This window comes from Dendrobates tinctorius, unplaced genomic scaffold (assembly GCF_039654945.1).
Source record: "Dendrobates tinctorius isolate UK_male_01 unplaced genomic scaffold, ASM3965494v1 ptg000145l, whole genome shotgun sequence".
NCBI lineage: Eukaryota > Metazoa > Chordata > Amphibia > Anura > Dendrobatidae > Dendrobates > Dendrobates tinctorius.
This window is the reverse complement of record NW_027361812.1, coordinates 17327510-17354264: the sequence shown is the minus strand read 5'-3', so window position 1 is coordinate 17354264 and position 26755 is coordinate 17327510. Positions and strand designations below refer to the sequence as shown.

At 50.4% G+C, this 26755-nt stretch overlaps 2 protein-coding genes across 4 annotated transcripts in view; one reads left to right on the top strand and one right to left on the bottom strand.

Moving 5' to 3' along the window:
* Positions 1–666: 666 nt before the first annotated feature.
* On the bottom strand, positions 667–18360 carry LOC141049638 (heterogeneous nuclear ribonucleoprotein A1-like). Its single transcript, XM_073546258.1, has 9 exons — positions 18143–18360; positions 17822–17938; positions 16778–16924; positions 16490–16700; positions 16284–16382; positions 15508–15726; positions 15283–15426; positions 2523–2604; positions 667–2407 (listed from the first exon to the last, which is right to left on the bottom strand). The coding sequence occupies exons 1-8, from the start codon at positions 18149–18151 to the stop codon at positions 2528–2530; spliced, it is 1023 nt and encodes a 340-aa protein (XP_073402359.1). The 5' UTR covers positions 18152–18360; the 3' UTR covers positions 667–2407; positions 2523–2527.
* A 6-nt stretch (positions 18361–18366) lies between these two features.
* CBX5 (chromobox 5) overlaps positions 18367–26755 on the top strand; it is a 37527-nt gene continuing 29138 nt past the window's right edge. Inside the window, exon 1 of one of the 3 annotated variants that reach the window (XM_073546261.1) lies at positions 18367–18388. The gene's annotated coding sequence lies outside the window, so the exon portion shown is untranslated. The other 2 variants (XM_073546259.1, XM_073546260.1) reach the window with 2 other exon arrangements.

Genomic DNA, 26755 nt, shown 5'->3' with positions numbered 1-26755 from the left:
TTTGGAGCAGTGTTTTGGATCATTGTCTTGCTGAAATATCCATCCCCTGCGTAACTTCAACTTTGTCACTGATTCTTGCACATTATTGTCAAGAATCTGCTGATACTGAGCTGAATCCATGCGACCCTCAACAAGATTCCCAGTGCCGGCATTGGCCACACAGCCCCAAAGCATGATGGAACCTCCACCAAATTTTACTGTGGGTAGCAAGTGTTTTTCAGCTTCCATGCATAACGCCTTTTCGTATGACCAAACAACTCAATCTTTGTTTCATCAGTCCACAGGACCTTCTTCCAAAATGTAACTGGCTTGTCCAAATGTGCTTTTGCATACCTCAGGCGACTCAGTTTGTGGTGTGCTTGCAGAAACGGCTTCTTTCGAATCACTCTCCCATACAGCTTCTCCTTGTGCAAAGTACGCTGTATTGTTGACCGATGCACAGTGACACCATCTGCAGCAAGATGATCCTGCAGGTCTTTGGAGGTGGTCTGTGGATTGTCCTTGACTGTTCTCACCATTCTTCTTCTCTGCCTTTCTGATATTTTTCTTGGCCAGCCACTTCTGGGCTTAACAAGAACTGTACCTGTGTTCTTCCATTTCCTTACTATGTTCCTCACAGTGGAAACTGACAGGTTACATCTCTGAGACAACTTTTTGTATCCTTCCCCTGAAAAGCGATGTTGAATAATCTTTGTTTTCAGATCATTTGAGAGTTGTTTTGAGGAGCCCATGATGCCACTCTTCATAGGAGAATCAAATAGGAGAACTACTTGCAAGTGGCCACCTTAAATACCTTTTCTCATGATTTGATTCACCTGGCTATGAAGTTCAAAGCTCAATGAGGTTACAAAACCAATTTGGTGCTTCAGGAAGTCAGTAAAAAGTAGTTAGGAGTGTTCAAATTAAGAAATGATAAGGGTGCCCATACTTTTGCACCGGTCAAATTTTGTTTAAATGCAGATTGCACATTTTCTGTTAGTACAATAAACCTCATTTGAATCCAAAAATATAACTGAGTCCATCAGTTATATGAAACTGAAATAGCTGTTGCCAAAAGCAAAGTTGTTATAAAGAAAAAAAGGTTAACAATAGGGGTGCCCAAACTTTAATATATGACTGTATGTAATATACGAGTTTCACTTTTTGTATTGAAGAACTGAAATAAATTAACTTTTTGATATTATAATTTTGTGACAAGAACCTTTATGGATGTTTATGCCCATGAAACCGTTCAGACTGACCACTGGGTCTCCAGACCCAACTGCCTCATAATCCTATATAAGGCAATTAGCTCAGGTATACCGATGCGAGCAGTGCGTTTCACGTGCATGTGAAAGTGTAACATATATTTAGTTATGTTATCATGAATATTATAGGTTGGTCACTACTGTACATCCGCTGCCGAAAGAAGACATGTCAGAGGTGAAGTGGGTGCCATACTTACCTGGCATTGTAGAAATGATTAACAATTCATACTCTCCTCCCGCAGTGGCATCTTCAGTGATGTCAGCAATACTATTGCTGGCAGGTCATGAAACATTGTTGTGTCACGTGAGGAACTCTTGGGTGGCTTTAACCTTTAATATATTATCAGAGTGAACATTTGCTCTGATAGAACACTGATGGCTGCAGTGATGGGTCACACCAAGAAAAGTAGCGCCATTACTGGAACCGTGGAAGGAGTATAGCTTGTTTCACTTTCTACAAGACCCTGCCATAACTAAGCAGGGGCTGGAGGTGGAGAACACGTTTTAAGCACTACCATCTCACCATATGTTCTGTAGTCCATGAAAACTCTGGCTCAGCCGTCAGATCAGGTGCACGCCATGTTCAGGTGTCGAATTATCACCTGCGAGAGCGCATACAATTAAATCTCAGACTAATGTACATTTCAGATATTCTTCTATGACATACTGCTCTTTGCAGCCTTTAGCATCAAGACTTGCAGATGTAATACCTAACGATAATGCTGCCTAAAATGAGCCAGCTGTCAAAACTTAAAATTGTTCAAAGTGGAAAAGACCTTAAAGTGCCCCCACTGACTGTCACTGGGTGAGGGGACAGCCACACAAACTACAGCCATTATACTGGCCAATCTGAGCCACTAGTATAAATACTGCCACAAATCAGGGCAGAGTCGTGATGCCGCATACAGTTTGTGAACAAAAAACAAAATTATATACAAGTCCTATACAACAGAACCCACTCCTAGGAATGCTTGACACAAACTCAAAAGTCTTCATAAGTAAATCATGAACCAGTCCTGTGTTTTCCTCACACGCAATTCTGGTTTGCTAACATTTCTTCTTGTAGCAGCTATGCCCTGCCACAACTGTGCTTGGCTGATTTCAACTTGTGTAGTAACCTGTCGCTTGCCTGGCTCTCCTCCCTTGCTAAGCATTGTTTCCTGTTGAACAATATGGGACAAGTATGTTAATCTGCACATACTTTGAAAAATGAAATGGCAGTTTCCTATTCTGTGTGTAGTAAGAACAAGTTGACAAACTGACTTCAGAACATACCTCCTTTAGAACCATGTGCAACCACCACCGTAGTTACCACTTCCATCATCACTGTAGTTACCACTGCCACCACCATAGCCACCTGAGAAAAGATGAAACACTGGTATTACATACCTGGTAATGTGTTTTTTCATGATCCATGATGGCACCACAAGAGAGGGAATCTGCCCTTCAAGGACAGGAGACCTTCAAGATAAAAAGGGCAGCACCTCTCTCCGCATCAGTTGTTTTACAGAGCATGGGAGGAACTCCGCAGATTAGTGTACAATGAAATAATACATCCATGTATTTCTTACAGTTCTAGTTACCAACACCCAAGGGAGTGCCTAACCCTAACAATGCACCGAATCCAATAACGTGATCAATAGGGAGGGAATATAAGGGTGCAGTCATGGATCCTGAAAAAACACATTACCAGGTACGTAATACCCATGTTTTTCCCATCACCCATGACGGCACCACGAGACAATTACAGAGATTTGTAGTTTTTTACGGAGGGATCACCGCCTGTAACACCCTTTTCCCGAATGTGAGGTCATATGAAGCAGACAGATCTAACCTATAATGTCTGAAGAAGGTAGACAGAGACCAAGTAGCCGCTTTACATATCTGGTCGGTGGAAGCAACTGCTCTCTCCACCCAGGATGTTGCCATGGCTCTTGTGGAATGGGCCTTTAGACCTTCTGGAACAGCCCTGCCTGTACTACTATACGCTAGCTTAATGGCCTCTCTCACCCATCTAGCTATAGTTTGTTGAGACCTTAAGGCTCCTTCTTAACCCCTGAAACGAGACAAACAAGGCCCCCTGCTTCCTCCAGGATCTAGTTACCTCTAAGTATTGTAGGAGGTATCTCCTAACATCTAGGTAATGAAATCTTTCCTCCTTCTGTTTACTAGGGTTAGGACAAAAGGATAGTAGGATTATCTCCTGAGCTCTATGGAATCTTGACACCACCTTGGGAAGATAAGTTGGGTCTAACCTTAAAGGTACTGTCACACTTAGCGATATCACTAGCAATATCGCTATAACTTGTGACGTTATAGCGATATCGCTGTGTCTGATACTTACCTACGATCTGCTCCCCCGCTGGTTATCGCTGATCGCGCGAGAACCTCCAGGACCGTTTCTCGTCGTCAGCTTCCTGCGGCGCTTCCTGTGGAGAGACGAGCGAGGAGCCAGGCGGGAGGACGTCAGGATTGCCTAGTGTGACAGGTAAATAGCGACCCCCGACGTCCCTGGTGAGATCTGCCTGTGTGGCAGCTCGCTAGCGACCACTTAGCGATGCAACAGCGATCCTGACCGCGTCATATCGCTGGTGCATCGCTAAGTGTGACAGTACCTTAACAATCCTATCGTCCATGACCTGAGTGTAGGGAGGGTCTGCTGATAATGCTTGCAAGTCATCTATTCTACAGGCCGAAGTGAGCGCCTCTAATAAGGCTGTCTTTAATGTGATAATCCTTTCTGATACCCTATTTAATGGCTCAAAGGGAATTTCTGTTAAGGCCAGTGGCGTAACTACAAAGTTATGTGCCCCCCCCATACCAAAATACATGCACATCTCCGCTCCGTACACCTCGTACATGCGCGGCTCCGCTCAGTCCAAAATTGTACATACACGACTCTGCTACATCGACCTTGTAAAACCCTCCTGACCCCACACAAACTTCACCACATCCAGCACCATGACAACCAGCACAGCAGAGTCCTGCAGACACAGACGTCCCTGATCATGTGACCCATGACTCCTCCCCTTCTGTGATCTCATCACAGGTCCTGTGCGCACATTGGAGAACAGCCTGAGCCTAGCAAAGTCATTGCAGGCTGTGGGGGGCTGTAGTGGGTTTCTGCGGGAGGGGGTGCAATTGGGCGTGGTGGCTTAGTGCAGTGCGGGAAAAATAGACTCCCGGGTCAAAAACAGGACTGTCCCGCGAGAATCGGGACAGTTGGGAGATATGGTCTGACCTGCCGGGCCAATGACTCCCCCCGGGCCGGGTCGCAGTGGTGACTGCTGCGACCGTGGTAGTCACGCCCCTGTTTAAGGCTGATAATACTAGATTTAGATCCCAAGGAGGAGGTGTAGGAGGTGGGACAGTTTGCTCTACTACAGGCTTGGATAAACCTGGCCACCCATCTATCATTCGCCAGGTCACTGTTAAATAATGCCGCCAAAGCTGAAACCTGCACTTTGAGGGTACTAACTGCTAGTCCCAACTCTAATCCCTTCTTGCAGGAATTCTATTATGGCCACATTTTGTACTTCCCACTTCCGTATTGGCCCCGAGACAGATAAAAATCTCCTCTCATAAATTCTGGTGGTTATCAGCTTTCTGCTACTAAGCAGTGCGGACATTAACCCTGATGAGAAGCCCATCCTTTCTAGTAATGAACTCAAATTCCAGGCTGTTAAATGCAGCCCAGACCTCTGAGGATGATGGAAGGGTCCCTGTGTTAGAAGGTCCTGGTCCTCTGGGGAGTATCCATGGATCCGACACAGACATTGTCCTTGGCCAGTAAAACCATGGCCTTTTTGGCCAAAACGGGGCTATTAAGTTCACTCTGGCTTTGTCTTCTCGGATTTTCCTCAGTACTGCCGGTATGGGGCATATTGGAGGGAAAGCGTACAGGAGTACTGATGTCCACTCTATTCTGAAGGCGTCCACCACCAATGGCATGTCCGCTGGACTTAGGGAACAAAACTTATGAACCTTCATGTTGGTTCTGGAAACAAAGAGATCAATTTTGGGCCGACCCCACATGTCCACTATCCGGCTGAAAATGTTTTTTTTTTTTGGGGACTATTCTCGTCGTCTCAACTGATCTCTGTTATCTGCATCAGCGACAGAGAACGGGTGCTCCCCTGGTGATTTAACTAGGCAACTGCCTACTGGTTGTCTGACAGGACTCACACGTTGACCCCGTAAATTTGTTAACAGCCCATTTACTGCCTTTTCGATCGCCAACAGTTCCCACTCGTTTGACGATAGACACCTTGTGGCTCCAGAATTCCTGGACCCAGGAAAAAAGGGGCCTAAGTGGGCTCCCCACCCCCAGGGACTGGCGTTCGTTGTGACTACCCTGGAGGCAGTGCACATCCTTGGTACTCCTCTTGGGACTGATTTGATTTGCAACCACCACCTGAGTGGACTGGACTACGGAGTTCGGTAGGGTAAGCTTCCGCTCTAAAGGCTTCTGTAGTATTAGGTCGTTTTGCAGTACGCACCACTGTAGTTCTCTTGTATGGAACTGAGCCCATTTCACTGCTGCTATGCAAGACGTTAGGGACCCCAACAATGACACTGCTTTTCTGAGTGTCATTTCCTGTTTTCTTTATTGATGTCATGACCAACTGTTTGATCTTTTGCTCTTTTTCCTCTGGGAGGTGAGACTCCTGAGATACCAAATCTATTAGCAGCCCCAAGACTATCTGTACCGTTGCTGGTTTCAATCTGGATTTTTTTAGCTTTAGATGCCATCCGAGAGTCTGTAATGTGTCCATAACAATTCTGACCTGCTCATGACAGTGAGAAAAATTCTTCACCACGATCAAGAAGTCGTTCAGATACAGTATTATTAGAACATCCTTCTCAGAGATCCGCCGTGACCTCCAAAATGAACTTTGTGAATACTCGAGGGGCTATAGCTAATCCAAAAAGGCAGAGCTCTGTATTAAAAATGACGTATTTGAGATCCTATCTGCACTGCCACCCTGAGGAACTTGAGATCCTGCTGCCGGATAGGGACATGGTAGTATGCGTCCTTCAGATCTAGGACTGCCATGTAACATTGTGGGAAGAGGAGTTTTACTGCCGATCTCACTGTCTCCATTTTGAATGCAGGAATTATTAGATAATTGTTGAGACCCTTCAGATTTATGATGGTTCTACAGGAGATGTCCGATTTCTTTATAAGAAATAGAGGGGAATAAAACCCCTTCCTCCTTTCTTCCACTGGTACTTCCTCCAGCACCTGCTTTTTAACAGCGACACTACCTCTTCTTCCAGGCTCTGCTTTTTTTCCCCTTTCGAGGGTTGTACTGGGGTCTGTGTGTGCGCCTCTGTGGTGGCAAGACATGGAACCTCAACCCAGGCCAGGACCCACAAAACCTGCAGAATCCAGGTGCTGGACGAAATCCTCTCCCAGGCAAAGAGGAAGAGAAAGTCTCCTTCCCACCTGGGAGACGCAGTCACTGGGAGGATTTTTTGGTGTCTCAGAGGGCTTGCCGAAGTTAAAGCCTCTCCCTCCCTTGGATCGTTTGTCAGAGCTGTTTCTGTCTATATTGCTGTCCCCTGAATTTCCGACCTTTTTCAAAGGAGCGTTGAAGGGACGGAAATGGCTGTCTTGGAAAACTCTTCATCTCTCCGGCCTTTTCTAGTACTTCATCTATTGCCGGGCCAAACAAAAGTTACCCTCACAATGCAGAGAGAAGAGCTTAATCTTTGCCTGTGTATCCCCCAGCCAGCATTTAAGCCACACCGTGCGATGTCCCGCACTGGCCAATGCTGCTGACTTGACTGCCAACTTTGCAGAGTCTGCTGAGGCATCAGGTAGAAATACTGCCGCTGCTCTGATGGCCGCACCTCTAAGATGGCTTCCCTGGAAACTCTGTTCCACCTGATCTTCCAGATTGTCAACACAGACCTTCAAAGATCTAGCCACACAGGAGGCCGCAATGGCAGGCCTTAATGTCCCTGCCGAGGCCTCCCAAGCCGATTTGTATAGACACAGGGCTAAATGTGCCTGTATGTGAAGGTGGCATAGCAGCAACCGTAATTAGAGTTTAGTCCTGCAAATATGAGCAGTGTATAGGTCAAAGCAGACCAAAAGCAGGGATTTGAAAAGCAGGCGCTGTGCTTAGCCTCTCCTACAGGCACATTTAGCCCTGTATCTATACTTACTCAATCATACAGCAGTCGGGCTGATGAAGGTCCAACTGGGACGGAAACATCCTGTTTTTGTGACTGCCAAAAAAAAAAAAAAAAAGATTTTTGTGTACTCACCGTAAAATCTCTTTCTCTTAGCCTCTAATTGGGGGACACAGAACCATGGGTGTTATGCTGCTGTCCACTAGGAGGCGACACTATGCATAATCTGAAAAAGATTAACTTTGGCTCCTCCTCTGCAGTATACACCCCTGGACGGCGTCAGCCTTCTCCAGTTTTGTGCCAAAGCATTAGGAGGAACGTAACCAAATAACATAACCATGCCTGTAAGAAGGTTACTATGTACGAGCTCAAAGAACAATATGAGAACTCAACCGTAAACAACGGCCCATAAGGGCAACAGGGTGGGAGCTGTGTCCCCCAATTAGAGGCTAAGAGAAAGATTTTACGGTGAGTACACAAAAATCTCCTTTACTCTGTCGCCTCATTGGGGGACACAGAACCATGGGACGTCCCAAAGCAGTCCCTGGGTGGGAAGCAATGGACGAATATTGTGCTAGCAGGTCCCCAAGTTAGGGGCACTGCCGCCTGCAGAACCAGTCTACCCAGGCTCGCATCCGCTGAGGACTGGGTATGAACACTGTAGTGTTTCGTAAACGTGTGTAGGCTAGTCCAAGTGGCCGCCTTACACACTTGTTGTGCCGAAGCCTGATGCCGAATGGCCCAGGAGGCCCCTACTGCCCGTGTAGAGTGTGCAGTGATACCGGCCGGAAGAGGGGAACTGTTAAGTCGGTAGGCCTCATGTATGGTGGACTTGATCCACCTGGCAAGGGTAGCCTTGGAAGCCGGCAGCACCTTGCGACTACCTTCAGGAAGAATGAAGAGGGAATCAGATTTCCGGAAAGGTGCAGTCCTGGACACGTAAATCCGCAATGCTCTGACGAGGTCAAGCGTATGCAGAGCCTTCTCCACTCTATGAACCGGAACCGGGCAAAGGGATGGCAGTGAAATCTCCTCATTGAGGTGAAAGTTGGACACAACCTTCGGAAGGAAGGACGGTACCGTGCGGAGAACCACCTTGACCTGGTGAAAGGCTAGGAAAGGCCGTCTGCAGGAAAGTGCTGACAATTCCGACACTCTGCGTAACGAGGTGATCGCCACTAGAAAAACCACTTTCTGAGACAGAATGGAGAGTGGAACTTCTCTAAGAGGTTCGAAGGGTGGAGCTTGCAATGCTGTCAGGACAAGATTGAGGTCCCACGTATCCAGCGGACGTTTGTAGGGAGGAACCAATCGGGAAACTCCCTGGATGAAAGTCCTTACTTGCGGTTTAATAGCAATGCGCTTTTGAAAAAGGACTGAAAGCGCCGACACCTGACTCTTAAGCGAACTTAAGGATAGCTTGGCATCTAGGCCCGATTGAAGAAAACCTAGTACCTTCGGGAGGGAATAAGGGAGTGGGACTTGTCCATGAGATTCGCACCAAGAAAAGAAAGCTCTCCAGGTACGATAATAGAGCTTGGCGGAGGCAGGCTTCCTTGCCCTGATCATAGTTGCAATGACAGCCGGTGAAAAACCTGCCTGGGTTAGAATCCAGGTTTCAAGGGCCATGCCGTCAAATTGAGAGCCCCTGAATTCTGGTGGAAGAACGGACCTCGAGACAGAAGGTCGTGACGGTCGGGTAGACGCCAAGGGGCGTCTGCTGTAAAGTTGGACGATGTCGGCGTACCATGTACTTCTGGGCCAGTCTGGCGCGATGAGGATGGTCGGAACTCCCTCTTGCTTGATCTTCCTCACGACCCTGGAGATTAGGGGCAGGGGTGGAAAAATGTACAGGAGTCGGAACTGGGACCAGTCCTGGACCAGGGCATCCGCTCCGAGCGACCGCGGGTCATGTGTCCTGGCAATGAAATTGGGGACCTTGGTGTTGAGATGGGATGCCATTAGGTCCACCTCCGGGGTTCCCCAGCGTTGACAGATCTGGTAAAAAATCTCGGGATGGAGAGACCACTCCCCCGAGTCCATGCCTTGCCTGCTGAGGAAGTCGGCTTCCCAGTTTTCTACACCCAGAATGTGGACCGCAGAAAGTACCGACCTCGTGTCTTCCGCCCAGCGGAGGATATGAGCCACTTCTCTCATCGCTTGGGCGCTGCGGGTCCCGCCTTGGTGGTTCACGTATGCCACAGCCGTGGCATTGTCCGACTGTATCCGTATGTGCGAGGCTGCAAGCAAGTGATGAAAGGCTCAGTGCCAAGAGAATGGCCCTGATTTCCAGAACATTGATGGGCAATGTCACTTCCCTCGGTGACCACTTGCCCTGTGCCCTGTGATGTAGGTGCACCGCCCCCCCAGCCTGTCAGGCTTGCATCGGTAGTCAGGATCTTCCATTGTCCTGAGAGGAAGGGCTTCCCTCGTGTAAGCGAGGTTGGTTTGAGCCACCAATGCAGGGACCTCCTGGTTGATGACGTCAACCTGAACTCCCTGTCGAGGGAGAAGGGGTTCCTGTCCCAAGATCTGAGTATGGCTAGTTGAAGGACCCTGAGGTGAAACTGGGCAAATGGCACTGCTTCTATTGCTGCTGTCATCCGGCCGAGGACTCTCATGGCAAACCGGAGAGATCGAGGAGGACTGCGAAGGAGTGTGCGAACACCCAGACGGATGGCCAGTGTCTTGTCCTTGGGAAGGAGCACCAGGCCCCTGGAGGTGTCGAATACCATTCCCAGGAATGTTAGAGTCCGAGTTGGGATAGTCGACGATTTCTGTAGGATGACTAGCCATCCCAGGCGACTCAGAGTGTCTAGTGTGATTGAAACACTGACCTCGCAGTCTTTGAAAGTGGGAGACTTGATGAGGAGGTCGTCCAGGTACGGGACGACTAGAATGCCTCGAGTGCAGAACGTCCATGGTGGCCGCCATGACTTTGGTGAACGTTCTTGGAGCCGTGGCGAGTCCGAACGGAAGGGCGATAAACTGGTAGTGGTTTTGGTTGACCGCGAACCTGAGAAACCTTTGGTGGGCGGGAGCAATTGGTATGTGCAGATACGCATCTTGTATGTCTATGGAGGCGAGGTATTCTCCCTGCTCCATGGATGCAATGATGGACCGGAGGGACTCCATGCGGAAATGACGGACCCGTACGTAATTGTTGAGCTGTTTTAGGTCCAGTATGGGTCGGACGCCGCCTCCTTTCTTGGGGACTACGAACAAATTTGAGTAGAACACTCGGAATCTCTCGTTCGCGGGAACCGGCACCACAACTCCTGATTGAAGGAGAGAGGAAACCGCTTGGTGGAAAGCACGAGCCTTGTCTGGTGGTGTTGGAGGAATAGAAAGGAAGAACCGGTTCGGTGGAGCGGAAGTGAACTCTATCTTGTATCCGGAAGACACTATTTCCCTGACCCACCTGTCTTCTGTAATAGGCAGCCAGACTTGCTGGAAGAGTAAAAGTCGGCCGCCTACTGGTGGGGTGTCTTCCGGAGTTCGCGAGTCATGATGAAGCGAAGTTCTGAGGTTTTCCTCCCTTGGGTTTCGCTTGGCCTACTTTCGACTGCCAAGATCTGTCCGGTCGCTGCTGCCTACGTGGGTTGTCCCTGCGTGGAGAGCGGTTACGGTTTTGCGCTGGGCGCGAAACGGACCAGCCCGAGGAATTCCGAAGGGATCGGAATCGCGTCTGGTTTCTTCGTTTAAACGTGCGTTTCGGTTTTAGTTGAGGGAGAGAGGTACTCTTACCCCCAGTGGCATTGGCTATCATAGTGTCCAACTTTTCGCAGAAAAGTCTTCCAGTAAAATACGGAAGTCGCGTGAGGGACTTCTTCGAAGCCGCATCCGCTTTCCATTCTCGCAGCCAGAGGATGCGTTGGATCGTGATGGCGTTTGATGCTATTCCCGCTACACCTCTTGCGGAATCCAGGGCTGCATGAATCATGTAGTCTGCTACCACTGCTATCTGGACCACTTGGTCCGAGAGCTCAGGATTTGAAGCTTGAAGACCCTCCTGTAGTTTTTTGGCCCAAGCCAGGATGGCCTTGGCCGCCCAAACTGAAGCAAACGCAGGGCCCAGAGAGGCGCCTGCCGCTTCGAAAATAGAACGAGCCATGCGTTCTACTTGTCGGTCTGCTGCGTCCCTGAGGGTTGAGCTATCTGGCAGAGAGAGTAAAGTCTGCGCTGCTAGCCTAGAAACCGGAGGGTCCACTTCAGGTGGATCTGTCCATTGTTTGGTGTCTTTCTGTGGGAAGGGGTACTTCGCTTCCAAATATTTGCGATTAGCGAATTTTTTCTCAGGCTGCGCAAACTGGTAAGTATTTTCTCAAACTCATGGTGATTAGGGAAGACCTTAGGTGGTTTCTGAACACTTTCGAAGCAAATCCTATGTTCTGGGACTTCCGGGGCCGACTCTGGAATTTTTAGCACCCGATGAATGGCAGAGATTATGTCCTCAACTAGCGCTGTATTGCTAGGGGGAGAAGGTACCACGGACCTCTCCGTTTCGTTATCTGAGTCGGAGTCACAGACCCCCTCCGAATCCTGTGCCTCGCTAAGGTGATCCCTGGAGGGCGACCTGGGGCGGGGGTCTTCTGTGGTAAATTGCACTGTCTGTGGCAGGGGACTGCCTAGGAGACCTGGAATGATGCTGTCTCTCCCTGGAGGGGGACGACCTTGTGCTATAGGGCGACTCAGGTGATTGAGACCTGTGGGTCCGCTTACGTCAGTGAGAGTCGGAAGCAGCATGTTCCTGAGACAAGCTGTCCGTTTGCTGTGTAACGTTGATAGCCGGAGCCCGACTCTGCAGAGCTTGCAGCAATGTGGCAGTTAGGTTGTCTATGGACTGTCATAGACTGAGACATCTGAGTTGCCCATTCCGGCGTGGCCTGTGACACTGAAGCGTCAGTAGGGACTCCCTGGGGTTCTGACCCAGAGTTCTGGATGCAGTCCCGGCAGTGCGGATACCTGCTGCCACTAGGGAGCGTGGCTTTGCAGGCTGTGCAGAATGCATAGAAACATTCCTGCCTGGTTCTCTTCCTTGAGCCCGGCATAGTGCACAGAGGCTGGCTATTAGGGATCGTACAGGGGTGGCTACGCAGAGGGAACCCACAGAGAGCCTTATAGGAAGTATAGATTCACAGCTGAGTAATGAGAACCCAGCTGTGAGCTTACCCCACCGGTGTGCCCCTAGGTCCAGCGCCGACAGATCCCAGTTCTGTGCCCCCCGGAGACTGCTATGATGCTCCTCTCCTGATCTCATCCAGAAAAAATGGCCACCGGGACTCTGAGGAGAGGGAGGAGGGGGCGGAGAGCTGAAAAGGGCGCGCTGGGCTGTGTAAAAACGCGCCCTTTCTGCCTCAATCCGCCCCTTCTATGACACTCCAGCGTGTCATTTTAGTCATCCGGGGGGCGGGGAAAAGGCCTGATGCCCAGGAGGGCTCCAGAGCGGCGCGGTAGTCCGGGGGGGGGGGCGCCGGATTTGTACCAGACCCCCCCAGAATGGTCGACTGGATAGCGGTGGGGGTAGCGGTTTCTGTATGGGGGGCCCCTGGAGCGCTATGGAGCCGCCGCTGCAGCAGAGACAGGGACACAGAAAAGCCCTGTCTCTGCTGTGCCATCCAGTCCGCACCCTCCCCTGGCCCCAACAGGATCCCTCAGCTGGTCTGGGGTCCCTGGAAGCTGCGGAATGCTGCCTGTTCTCCGACCCTACCTGAGGCGTCTCAACCTAATGCCCCCTGCGGGGGATTAGGGAGGGTGCGTCTGTCACCGTCAGGGGGTCTTCATCCTCGCCTCAACCTCAACCCAGACCCCAAAGGGGTTGGGGAAGGAGGGGGGTCTCGGCCTCGAACCAGGACCCGAGGGACTGGGGAGGGAGCGACATGGGGAATAGCCACCTCGACCTCAACCGGGTACCCCTAATGGGGGACCGAGGAGGGAGCCATGCCGGGAGTCTCGCTGGAGACCCACTTTTCTTCATCTGTATTTCCGGACGAAAAAAGGAAAAAAACGGAAGAAAAAAGGTGTGCCTCCTTGCGACACTAAGCAAAAACTGGAGAAGGCTGACGCCGTCCAGCGGTGTATACTGCAGAGGAGGAGCCAAAGTTAATCTTTTTCAGATTATGCATAGTGTCGCCTCCTAGTGGACAGCAGCATAACACCCATGGTTCTGTGTCCCCCAATGAGGCGACAGAGTAATCTAGATTTCCTTATCATAAGCTGAGTGCCAAGTTTCTTACTTCTATCTTACTGGCTTGGGAACCTACTTGAGCACCTTCACAGTAGTGCTACGGCTTATTCTCTTGTAATGCCCCAACTGACCTGCAGACCTGTTTTAGGGATTTTAGATTTGCAGATAAAGAGCGAGTCTTCTCAGCAATCGTCCTGTCAATACAGTCCTGACACAGTCTCTTATCCCAAGATGCTGCCAGCTGACGTCTACATAGGTGACATTCATTATTCTTAGTTTTAGACTTGCTCTTTTTAGGGACTCCCTATACTCCACCCCACCAATATATACAAAAAAGGGGAGAGTAGGAGATAGGAGAAAGAGAACAGACATTAGTGTTACTGTACTTTCTCAGAGCTCACTCACCACTCAGACGCTTCAATGGGTACCAGATCTGGAGGATGAATGGTGCTCTCAATGTCTCCAGGAGAGACTATGGACCCCTCCTTTCTGGAACCACGAAGATCTGTCCGTGCGCTGCCCAATCGCCCCCCACTGCTGCAACGGCGTGGCTGATTTTTCTCCTGTGAACGTGACTGCTTATCTGGCTCCTGCTGCTGGTGAGGCTGCAAGTGCTCAGGCGAAAAGTTCTCCATGTTTTCCCACGCCTGCACCTCTGCCTACCCCTTAAATCTCTGCGCAGATTGGCACCACCTGCCTATTAGCCCCCATGTGCGCCGCCAGGACTCATGCTCATGCCCACCCCAGTGCATGCTCCCCGGATACCCAGGGTCTTCTACGCAGCCCATTCAGTGCGCACTCCTGCCCCCGCCAGGTCTCAACTTCTGGAGCACGCAGGATCACTTCTCCCAGGCTGTCTCCGGCTGACATTCAGTGAGCGCTCCCCCCAGGACTGCGCACGCACCCAGTGTCCACGCTGTTCCACTGCTGTACCCGGTCCATGCAGCCGCCGCGCTGCCCCACCGACTGGGCCCGGAAATCTCATCCATGGGCAGGAAGAAGCAGGTAGTCTCAAATGCTGCGGTCATCATACCAGAGAAAGCAGCTTTACCTCTGGATTATTTACAGATACTCCAGGGACGGCGCAGTCCAGGAGCTTCCACCCAGGCCTTGACCAGCTGGTTGCCTAGTGATCCAGCTCAACAGGGAGGACACGATAATGTGGCCTCCGTGGAGCCAATTTCACCCGGGCACCGATGTGTCTCACAGGCTGCATGGCCACCATGCTCAACAGGGAGGGAACGAAAAACATGGCCTCTGAGGACCTTTATCGTCACCCGGGCCTCTCCTCACAGGTTGTCGCCATGCTTTCGCTCAGGGAGGGCATGGTGAGACATGGCCTCTGAGGCGACTACCGGCACCTGGTGACAGATGCAGCAGGCCGTTGCCTGCCAAAAACCATCTGACCCAGGCCTGGGCATCCTCTTCTGTCTTGAAGCTTTCATCTTGAAGGTTCCCCACCAAGGACAGTAAACTAACTGATGCGGAGAGAGGAGCTGCCCTTTTTGTCTTGAAGGATTCCTGTCCTTGAAGGGCGGATCCCCTCTCTCGTGGTGCAGTCATGGGTGATGGGAAAAAAAAAAATATAAGTGAGACTATCCAAAATATCACTGCCATTAAGAAATAGAATGAAAGGGAACTGTTGACGTTGTCTCAGGCATTATACCTCCTCTACATCACATATATGAGAACAAATTCATTACTCACCGCTGCCGCCACCATAAGGTCCAGAATTCCTTCCACTGAAGTTGCCCCTTCCTCCTTTCATGGGTCCAAAATTGGAAGAGGACTGGTAATTGTAGCTGCTGAAGTCATTGTAACCACCACCACCGCCACTGTTGACAAAGTTACCTAAAATATAATACAAGAGAATAAGCACTAGAGTCGCAGAAAGTAATAAAGATGTACCCAAATTTCAGTACCTCTACTTACCATTACCTCCACCAAATCCACCACCACCGCTTCCTTCTCCATTATTGTAACCATCATAGCCACCGCCATTTCCTCCATATCCACCACCTTGACCGCCTCTATAGCTTTGGCTTCCACCATATCCACCGCCATAAGGTGGGCTGTTGCCATAACCACCATCATTACTAAACCCATTATTGTAGCCATAGTCTCCATATCCACCACGTCCACTAAACCCACCTAAAGAAAAACATACTTTATAAATCTCCGAAAAGAATTACGTACTTTCCCAAAGTCAGAGGTCAGCTGTAACTATGCTACTACAAAATCAAACAGTTCTGGTAAAGGCACCATATTAGTTAATACAGGTTAGGACAGGTTCACATAGCATTAATGCAGTCTGCTCAACGCATAGCGTTGACGGACTGCATTAACGCTACTGTCATACTGTGATCGAGTTTACCGATCACGCTAGCGAAGCTTCTCCATCTGCGCTAGCTGTGACGGACCCCCGAACGCTGCAGAGGGCGTCCGAGGGTCTGTCACAGAATGACGGCACATCGCTAACGCATGCCGCTTAGGACATGCGTTAGCGATGTGCTCGGCAATGGGAGTGAATGGCAGCGTTAATGGATGCGTTATATTACGTTAATGCCGCGGTGTAATGCTATCCGTTAAACGGACCTGCCAAACGCTATGTGAACCCAGCCTTGTGGAGATGCCTACAGCAGAGGAGACAGTATTCCAGCTCTCAGTGATACTACAACAAAAGTAACCGAACCCAGCAGATAACTCACCTCCTCTCTGGCTCGAAGAGGCTGGTGTCATTTCTACTTCCTTGGACAGTTCCTTCCTTACTTCACAGTTGCAATTATTGATTGTGTGATATTTATTAACTACAAGATGTAAAATACCAGGTAAGCATGGGGGGGGGGGGGGGGGGGAGAAACAGTATAAAGTGTAATAAAGTGTATGCAAGGTTATCAGGAATGGCTGCACTTACTAACAATCTTATCAACTGAATCGTGGTCTTCAAATGTGATGAGAGCAATTCCCTTATTCTTGCCATTGGCTCGGTCTTTCGGTATCTCCATCACTTTGATTTTTCCATACATTCCAAAGTAGTCTCTTAAATGATGTTCCTCTGTGTCCCCCTTTATACCTCCAACAAAGATCTTGTTTACAGTAACAAGTGCTCCAGGCCGCTGAGACTCCTAGAAAACATGATCTTATTAGATCAAGCAGCAGAAACCACAATCTCCACCTCTAAAACACAAGTCGACAAAATTACCTTTCTGGAAACGGCACGTTTAGGGTCCACTAAGCGACCATCTATGATGTGAGGCCTGGCGGCCATAGCTGCATCAACCTCTTCCGATGTTGTGTATGTAACAAAGCCATAGCCTTGAGACCGCTTTGAGCGTCGATCCTTCATAACCTAAAATAAATATTTAGGTTGATTCCAATAAACAAAATAAATAAATAGATGTCTGTGGCAACATCAGAACCAGTTATAGGCAGCCATCCAAGGCCGTTAGGACAGTGCCACCACCAGTAGATCAGGTAATCCTTCACAGCTGTTTCTGAACCTAATGCATGCCAATGGGGTCAGAGATGGATGGCCCAGCGTTAGCACAGGCCATCATCAGATCCACAATGCTGCCTACCAGCCAATCACAGGGGCTGCAGCCTCCTCTGCTTTACCTCAACACCTCCAATATCAGGAATCAGTGACCTTCAGCACCTCAGCTGTTATTGTGCCCCCAGCAGCATTCCCTGACAGCCACAGGCGGTGATTCAGCTGTTTGGGCATGTTGGGAGTTGTAGTTTGACAACAGCTGTTGCACTGAAGATCACTGTGCCCTGATCTAGATATTAGTGATTCTGCATCGCTGCAATGTGTCACTGAAGAGAGACGAGCTGCAGTTTACAGCACAGGCAGTATGCAGACAAAATGTACAGGGGGAAAGTGCAGCGCTCACTGAGCCCTGCAGCCCCTTCATCTGACCGGCAGATGCTCGATCAGTTGTCAGCGGCCTGTTCTAAGGTCATCTATTACATAATCCATTTGAGTATGGGGCAAGGGTATGTCCTGGACCATAAAACGGGCGAACTATGGTGATGTCACACGAGCCCCGGAAGATCCAGTGCAGACACAGCGAGAACAGCACCGGAGATTACAAGTGTTACTGGGAGGACGCGCAGATTCAGGAGGGGCTGTCTCCTGAGTAGTAGTGCAGTGGACAATCCCTACAAAAACATCCAAATATGGCCATTGTGTCCTGGAAGAAGCATGTGAGCCATCTCTGGGGCCCTCAGCCCTGGCGCCACTCACCACACAGTCTGTTAGGGTTCCGTATTGCTTAAAGTGCTGGCAGAGACTCTGGTTTGTGGTCTCGAAGCTCAGGCCTCCGACGAAGATCTTGCGGAGCTTCTCGCGCTCCTTAACGGTCTGAAATAAAGAGAAAACTGCTGTAACCACAAGCCCCGACTAGGCCGCACAAAATGGCGGCAGACAAGGCCGGCCCACACCTGTCGAATCACCGGCATCGACCCCCTCACTCCGCGCCCAGGCTGCTGAACGCACGGTATAGAAACTGAAGGACACGCAGCTACTAATACAACACAGCTGACGAGCCGCTCCCGGTCACCTCACCTTGGGCATGGTGCCGGACCGCTTCCTCCCTGCAAGACCGACCGAGAAGTACAAGCGAAGCCAAAATCACACAAACCCACTCGCTCCGTCCGGAACTTTTCCTATTGGATGTTATCGATTTCCGCCGCTTGTGAATGGCTAAAGCTTAACGAGACCCTAGTCTCTGATTGGAGGATCAATGATGACACGCCCCTTCCTTGCGGGCAGCGCGTTGGTGACGCCCATTAACGATCCGTAATTTTATTGGTCCGTTGGCGTGTCAATCAATCTGCTAACCGTCCGGCTTTTGTATGGTGTGAGGCTGGCGCCGAGGCCTTGTCTGTTTCTGGAGCGGATCGCGCCCCCGGGGCGGCCTGTCACACGCGCTCCTCAGTCGCACCGCGCTCCTACGTTTATCGTAAGGAAACAGTACCAGAGGAGGTTGCGGGGGGGGGGAGGTTCTGCGCATGCGCTCCTCGGGTTGTTTTTTGGCGGGGTTTGGTCGCTGCGCAGAGCTCTCTCCGGTACAGGTATTGGTTTTCCGGTGCGGCCGAATCTTACGATTGCCTTTGGGAAAGGTGAGTCAGCGGCGCGCACTGGCTGCCCCAGAAAATGAGGGGACGCCTGTAATGCACGGCCCCGCTCCTGGGCCTCGTCAGAGCGGACAGTGCCGGGTCCAGTGCGGAGGGGACCAATCACAGGGCGGCAGTGGGGGCGGGGCAAACCGGTGCCGGGGAGCAGGTACCGAGGCCTGAGGGGAGGCGAGGGCGTCCAAGGCGGCACGTCCTGGGGACTACTCCTCCCAGCATGAAGCTCTGCAGTGGGCTGTCCACAGGCCGTGTGTGCTCGGCATTGTCCACGGCTGGTGGTCTGCACTTCACCTGTGTGTGGCCCCTGGAGTGTCACTGGTGGTCTGCGCTTCACCTGTGTGTGTGGCCCCTGGAGTGTCACTGGTGGTCTGCGCTTCTCCTGTGTGTGTGTGGCCCCTGGAGTGTCACTGGTGGTCTGCGCTTCTCCTGTGTGTGTGTGGCCCCTGGAGTGTCACTGGTGGTCTGCGCTTCACCTGTGTGTGTGTGGCCCCTGGAGTGTCACTGGTGGTCTGCGCTTCACCTGTGTGTGTGTGGCCCCTGGAGTGTCACTGGTGGTCTGCGCTTCACCTGTGTGTGTGTGGCCCCTGGAGTGTCACTGGTGGTCTGCGCTTCACCTGTGTGTGTGTGGCCCCTGGAGTGTCACTGGTGGTCTGCGCTTCACCTGTGTGTGTGTGGCCCCTGGAGTGTCACTGGTGGTCTGCGCTTCACCTGTGTGTGTGTGGCCCCTGGAGTGTCACTGGTGGTCTGCGCTTCACCTGTGTGTGTGTGGCCCCTGGAGTGTCACTGGTGGTCTGCGCTTCACCTGTGTGTGTGTGGCCCCTGGAGTGTCACTGGTGGTCTGCGCTTCACCTGTGTGTGTGTGGCCCCTGGAGTGTCACTGGTGGTCTGCGCTTCACCTGTGTGTGTGTGGCCCCTGGAGTGTCACTGGTGGTCTGCGCTTCACCTGTGTGTGTGTGGCCCCTGGAGTGTCACTGGTGGTCTGCGCTTCACCTGTGTGTGTGGGGCCCCTGGAGTGTCACTGGTGGTCTGCGCTTCACCTGTGTGTGTGGGGCCCCTGGAGTGTCACTGGTGGTCTGCGCTTCACCTGTGTGTGTGGGGCCCCTGGAGTGTCACTGGTGGTCTGCGCTTCACCTGTGTGTGTGGGGCCCCTGGAGTGTCACTGGTGGTCTGCGCTTCACCTGTGTGTGTGGGGCCCCTGGAGTGTCACTGGTGGTCTGCGCTTCACCTGTGTGTGTGGGGCCCCTGGAGTGTCACTGGTGGTCTGCGCTTCACCTGTGTGTGTGGGGCCCCTGGAGTGTCACTGGTGGTCTGCGCTTCACCTGTGTGTGTGGGGCCCCTGGAGTGTCACTGGTGGTCTGCGCTTCACCTGTGTGTGTGTGGGGCCCCTGGAGTGTCACTGGTGGTCTGCGCTTCACCTGTGTGTGTGTGGGGCCCCTGGAGTGTCACTGGTGGTCTGCGCTTCACCTGTGTGTGTGTGGGGCCCCTGGAGTGTCACTGGTGGTCTGCGCTTCACCTGTGTGTGTGTGGGGCCCCTGGAGTGTCACTGGTGGTCTGCGCTTCACCTGTGTGTGTGGGGCCCCTGGAGTGTCACTGGTGGTCTGCGCTTCACCTGTGTGTGTGTGGGGCCCCTGGAGTGTCACTGGTGGTCTGCGCTTCACCTGTGTGTGTGGGGCCCCTGGAGTGTCACTGGTGGTCTGCGCTTCACCTGTGTGTGTGGGGCCCCTGGAGTGTCACTGGTGGTCTGCGCTTCACCTGTGTGTGTGGGGCCCCTGGAGTGTCACTGGTGGTCTGCGCTTCACCTGTGTGTGTGGGGCCCCTGGAGTGTCACTGGTGGTCTGCGCTTCACCTGTGTGTGTGGGGCCCCTGGAGTGTCACTGGTGGTCTGCGCTTCACCTGTGTGTGTGGGGCCCCTGGAGTGTCACTGGTGGTCTGCGCTTCACCTGTGTGTGTGGGGCCCCTGGAGTGTCACTGGTGGTCTGCGCTTCACCTGTGTGTGTGTGGCCCCTGGAGTGTCACTGGTGGTCTGCGCTTCACCTGTGTGTGTGTGGCCCCTGGAGTGTCACTGGTGGTCTGCGCTTCACCTGTGTGTGTGTGGCCCCTGGAGTGTCACTGGTGGTCTGCGCTTCACCTGTGTGTGTGTGGCCCCTGGAGTGTCACTGGTGGTCTGCGCTTCACCTGTGTGTGTGTGGCCCCTGGAGTGTCACTGGTGGTCTGCGCTTCACCTGTGTGTGTGTGGCCCCTGGAGTGTCACTGGTGGTCTGCGCTTCACCTGTGTGTGTGTGGCCCCTGGAGTGTCACTGGTGGTCTGCGCTTCACCTGTGTGTGTGTGGCCCCTGGAGTGTCACTGGTGGTCTGCGCTTCACCTGTGTGTGTGTGGCCCCTGGAGTGTCACTGGTGGTCTGCGCTTCACCTGTGTGTGTGTGGCCCCTGGAGTGTCACTGGTGGTCTGCGCTTCACCTGTGTGTGTGTGGCCCCTGGAGTGTCACTGGTGGTCTGCGCTTCACCTGTGTGTGTGTGGCCCCTGGAGTGTCACTGGTGGTCTGCGCTTCACCTGTGTGTGTGTGGCCCCTGGAGTGTCACTGGTGGTCTGCGCTTCACCTGTGTGTGTGTGGCCCCTGGAGTGTCACTGGTGGTCTGCGCTTCACCTGTGTGTGTGTGGCCCCTGGAGTGTCACTGGTGGTCTGCGCTTCACCTGTGTGTGTGGCCCCTGGAGTGTCACTGGTGGTCTGCTGGTCTCTGTCCTGGCTCCGGTCCTGTCTCTATCCGGTGTAATGTTCGATTTATGGCATCTACAGGAGGAAAGGAGAGCAGCGGGCACGTGAGCGGCCATCATTCTGTAGTCTGAACGGGACCTTAGAGGGCTTCTCCACCAGTAGTATTCTATGTTCAGGCATGGTGCCCGGCGAACTCGCTATCCAGCTCTGGGGACGGTCATTCTCTCAGCAGCACCGCTGCAGTCTGTCATTGTCTGCAGCGGTCAGGTGACCAGAAGGGCTCATTGGTTGCTTCTCTGACGTGCTCTTCTAGTCTCCTAATTATGGTGTACCTACTGTGAAAATGAACGCAGTAATGGCCGTATTATTCTCGGGCTCCATTCACACCTCTGCATGCTGCCATTTTTGTCCTCAAGCACATGTAGCCATAGCTTCAAGGTTCCCTACACATACATCAGAATGACTGTCCACAGTGAGGGCTGTGGCTCGGGGCCGCTCCTCATCCTCGTTTGCGGATCCGTCTCGGCCGTACAATTCCACGTGGATTCGTGAAACATGGACGCTGATGGGAATGCTTCCAATTTGCTTCTGTGTCTCATGAATTTGTTTCCTAGTGATCAACTTGAATGAAAAAAATAAAAATCTTGTATCAGATGAGGAATGAACATCTCTTCGTTAAGAGAAAAAAAACCTGATGCATCTAGGATGATTCCTGAGGGGGGAAAACTCTTAACGAATGGTAAAATGTGCATGGATATGAGAATGTCGCCTTGGTGAAAGTTTACCTGTCTAATATTAAAATGAGTATTCTCAGTTTAGCCCTTGCTGGACTCATACAATGATCAATTTAATTTGAAAATGATAAAGTATACCGGCCTCATCAGGTCTGAGTTCTATCGTTAAGGTATGTTGCATAAATTTTGATATTTGAGACCCCCTAGCGATCTGATATCCATGACCTATCTTCAGTATAGGCGATCACTATCTGGTGGCTGGATGACCCCTTTAAGATGCCCATTCCTAGATGTTAGCTGAAGAAGGGACTCCCATATACGTACTCCTGCCTGACTCTACTGGGCCTCCAGTGGGAAGAGGAGAGTAAAGGCCCTTTTACATTTAGCGATGCACCAGCGATCCAACCAGCGATCCGACCCGGTCAGGATCGCTGGTGCATCGCTAAATGATCGCTAGTGAGCTTTCATACAGAAAGATCTCACAGCGATGCAGCAGCGACGCAGCGCACAATACTTACCTTTCACACACAGCGATCCTGCGTCCTCCCGCCCGCGTCCAGCGTCGCTCGTCGTCACAGCAGGAAGTCTCAGCAGGAAGCGCCCGACGAGAAATGGAGCCGGACATTCTCGCGCGATCAGCGATGGACAGCGGGGGAGCCGGTCGCTGGTAAGTATCACACATAGCGATATCGCTAGCAATATCGCTATAACGTCACAAAACCAGTGACGTTTTAGCGATATTGCTAGCGATATCGCTTAGTGTAAAACCCCCTTAAGCTGTGGGCAGACAGTGGTTGATCTCCAGGGAGAACAAAAGGATCAGACAATCCAATTCAGTTAAGGCCCTTTTACATTTAGCGATGCACCAGCGATCCAACCAGCGATCCGACCCGGTCAGGATCGCTGGTGCATCGCTAAATGATCGCTAGTGAGCTTTCATACAGAAAGATCTCACAGCGATGCAGCAGCGACGCAGCGCACGATACTTACCATTCACACACAGCGATCCTGCGTCCTCCCGCCCGCCTCCACGCGTCGCTGGACGTCACAGCAGGAAGTCTCAGCAGGAAGCGCCCGACGAGAAATGGAGCCGGACATTCTCGCGCGATCAGCGATGGACAGCGGGGGAGCCGGTCGCTGGTAAGTATCACACATAGCGATATCGCTAGCAATATCGCTATAACGTCACAAAACCAGTGACGTTTTAGCGATATTGCTAGCGATATCGCTTAGTGTAAAACCCCCTTTAGTCTGCTCTGGATCTGTTTTTTTTTTTTTTTTAAAACATTGAAGTCTATGGACAATGGATCTGTTATCTGATGGCTAATTATCTTCCATTTGAAAGGAATCCTGTAAGCGAAACATGGATCCTACTCAAATGAAAGAAAATCGGATGGTTAATTAATTGACCCGTTGTCCATAGACTTCCGTGCTAAATAAAACCGATCCAGCTGAATTTCTTTTTTTTTAAATGGACAATTGTCTGTACAACTGTTTTGCTAACGGACTTCTGCTAGATCCGTTTTATTGTATGACTGCTAGACATGTGAACATAGCCTTGCAATGTGCATTCTGGACCCAAAGTTCGAGAACGTGACATAACATTTAGATAATACAGTTTTAGGAAGATCTGGGAATCAGCTCTGCAGCAGTGACTCCTCTGGGAAATGTCTCACCACTTTCTTGTATTAGGGTAAGTTCTCACAGGGCTTTTTTTTCTGCAGAAAAGAAGCTGCGGCAAAAACGCAGGTTTAGGTGCGCTTTTTATGCGTTTTGGTGCAATTTTTTTTCTCTTTGTCCATGCTAATGTCAATGACTTTTCTGCAGCAAAAACACTGCAAATAATGACACCTGTGTTTTTGGTGCATTATTGCGGTGTTTTTTCAACATCCATTCAAGTCAATGGGTGAAAAAAACGCTGAAAGAAGTGACATGCTCCATATCCAAAAAACGCAGTAAAGCACAAAATCCTGATCACACAAAAAACCAATGTGTGTGCATGAGATTTCTGAAATCTCATAGGCTTTGCTGGTAATGGAAAAAGCAGCCTAAAATTAGCATTAAAAAACATGAAAAAAAGTAGCAAAAAAAGTCCTGTGTGAACTTACCCATAAGATCAGATTCTGGTTTGTTCTACCTAAGGGTATGTGCACACGGTGCGGATTCTGCTGCGGATCCGCATTGTTTCTGCAGCTGCGGGTCCACAGCAGATTTAGGTGCGTTGTACAGTACCATTTTTTTCAATGGTAAACTGGAAAACGCTGTGCACATGCTGCTGATTGTAAACCACGTGGAAAAATCCGCAGCATGTCAGTTCTTTTGTGCAGAAACGCTGCGGTTTCACACCTCATCCATTATGAGGTGTGAAACCGCAGGGCAAATCCGCAGATAAACCGCAGGACTTTAGTGCTGCAGATTTTACTACAAAATACACACTACCAAAAAACTCAGTGTGCACATACCCTTAGGGTGTGTGCACACACTGCGGATTTGCGGTGTACAGTACCATTATAGTCAATGGAAAGCAAAAACCGCAGTGCACACAGTGCTGAATTTTCCACGTGGATTTGCTGCGGTTTTAAATGCGCAGCATGTCACTTCTTTGTGCGGAATCCGCAGTGGTTTTACCCCTACTCCATTGTCCAGGTGTCAAACCGCATGGAAAATTGCAGGCTAATCCGCAGATTTACCTGCGGATTTTGCGAAATCCGTAAGGAAAATTCCGCAGCGTGTGCACTCACCCTTAAGGTGAGTGCACACAGTGCTGATTGAACTGCGGATTTTTCCGCGCGGATTTGCAGGTAAAACCGCAGGTAAAGTGACCTGCAGTTTTTCCCTGCGGTTTGTCACCTGGACAATGGAAAAGGTGTCAAACTGCTGTGGAATCTGCAGAAAGAATTGACATGCTGCGGATTTAAAACCGCAGTAAATCCGCGCTGAAAAATCCACAGCATGTGCACAGCGGTTTTGAAAACCCATTGAATTGCATTGTACTGTACAATGCCTGCAGATCTGCAGAGGCAAATCCGCTGCGGATCCACAGTAAAATCCGCACCGTGTGCACATACCCTAAAAGTACCGTAGTACAGCCTGATAGTTGTCTCCAGTAAGTTGGTTATTCTCACTTTAGACACTTCTATAGTAGCCACAGAATGCAATATACACTTATGATAGATTCATGTCCTTAGTGAGACTTGCACCCATTTTCAGAACCAGTGTCCCCCCAACCATCTTTCTGCTTGCACGAAGCAGCTGCGATCGGCTTCAACAAGTGGATAATGAAGGGAAAGAAGGCTATGCATGTCTAGCACCCTACGTTTATTCTCTGCCTGGATGTGGTGGCCTCTGTTCCAGGAAGGTAGCGTCAGGGGACCACTTTTGAGATAAATGCCAGTCCCTTAACCTTTAGGTTTGACTCCCAGTGGATATGCTACAAATGTCTACATTGGGCATATCACTCTTCTGCCACAAAGGAACAGAAGAAACCAGAATATTATCTACATCGCGCGCTCTGATGGCATCCATCCTTTGTCAAAAAATAAATGGATATGATTATTGGACTAGTTTACAACGCCCTACGTATTCAGTCAGTTTGATGAGCTGGCGTTCATATTTACTTAACTCGCCAATTTCATAGAAAGCCAATTATCCTCTTACACAGTTTTTCAGGTGTAGGAGAAAACTGGAGAACGTACAAACTTAATGTTGATTTTGCTTTTGGATGGATGTGTTTTGCAGTGTTGCACTGCTAATCCGCTGTGTTGCTAGGCTGCGAGGTTGCTAACACTTCACTTGAGCACCCGTGACCCTCGGTTCATCACTAGTGATCACCTATCCTCACTATCTGTGATGGCTTACATATTGCTATGGACACCAAGAAGTCCCCTAGACAACGAATAGCACAATGGTGATCATGTGCCACCAGTGTGGTATTAATAGTGAAAATATATATCTTTTTTTAAAACAGTTGTCAGCCATTGGCTTATTCTGTCCAAATTCCACTTAATTATGAGCTGATTGTTGGAGGCCTCAGAAACTGGACCACCCACAATACAAGATCAAGGTCCACCATTCATTTCTCCTGCAGTGATAAATTATTACATGACATCTACAGGTTTCAATGTGCATTGAAATAATGCATTAATCGGAGCAGGGGACCCCATGACAAATTGAAGAGATACAGAGCTGAGTGACCAGATCTTTTAACATCATATAGACAGGCCCTTTAAAAGGTGCTGGGATATTTTGGGGATATTCATTATGCAGAAATTTAGATGTGACAGTCAAGAGTGTGAGCAGGCCAGCCTGTTTCCTAAAACCATACGATTCTGGACACCCTTCTTTCAGAGGTTTAAACATGCAGCACCCAGGGGATTCAGCAGCTAATTAGGAAGTTTTATACCACTCAGCACTTCTTTACTTGGAAGAGTGGGGCCTAAAAATTCACTGTAATCTGACTCAAAATCAAATTGGTGTAAAATATAGTGCTAGTGTCCACATGTCCATAGCTGGCATACATTTACTTTTCTGGTGCACAGGAAAGTTAAGATGCAACAAATTTATTGAGGTTGCTTCTATGGATCTGTATGAAATGCC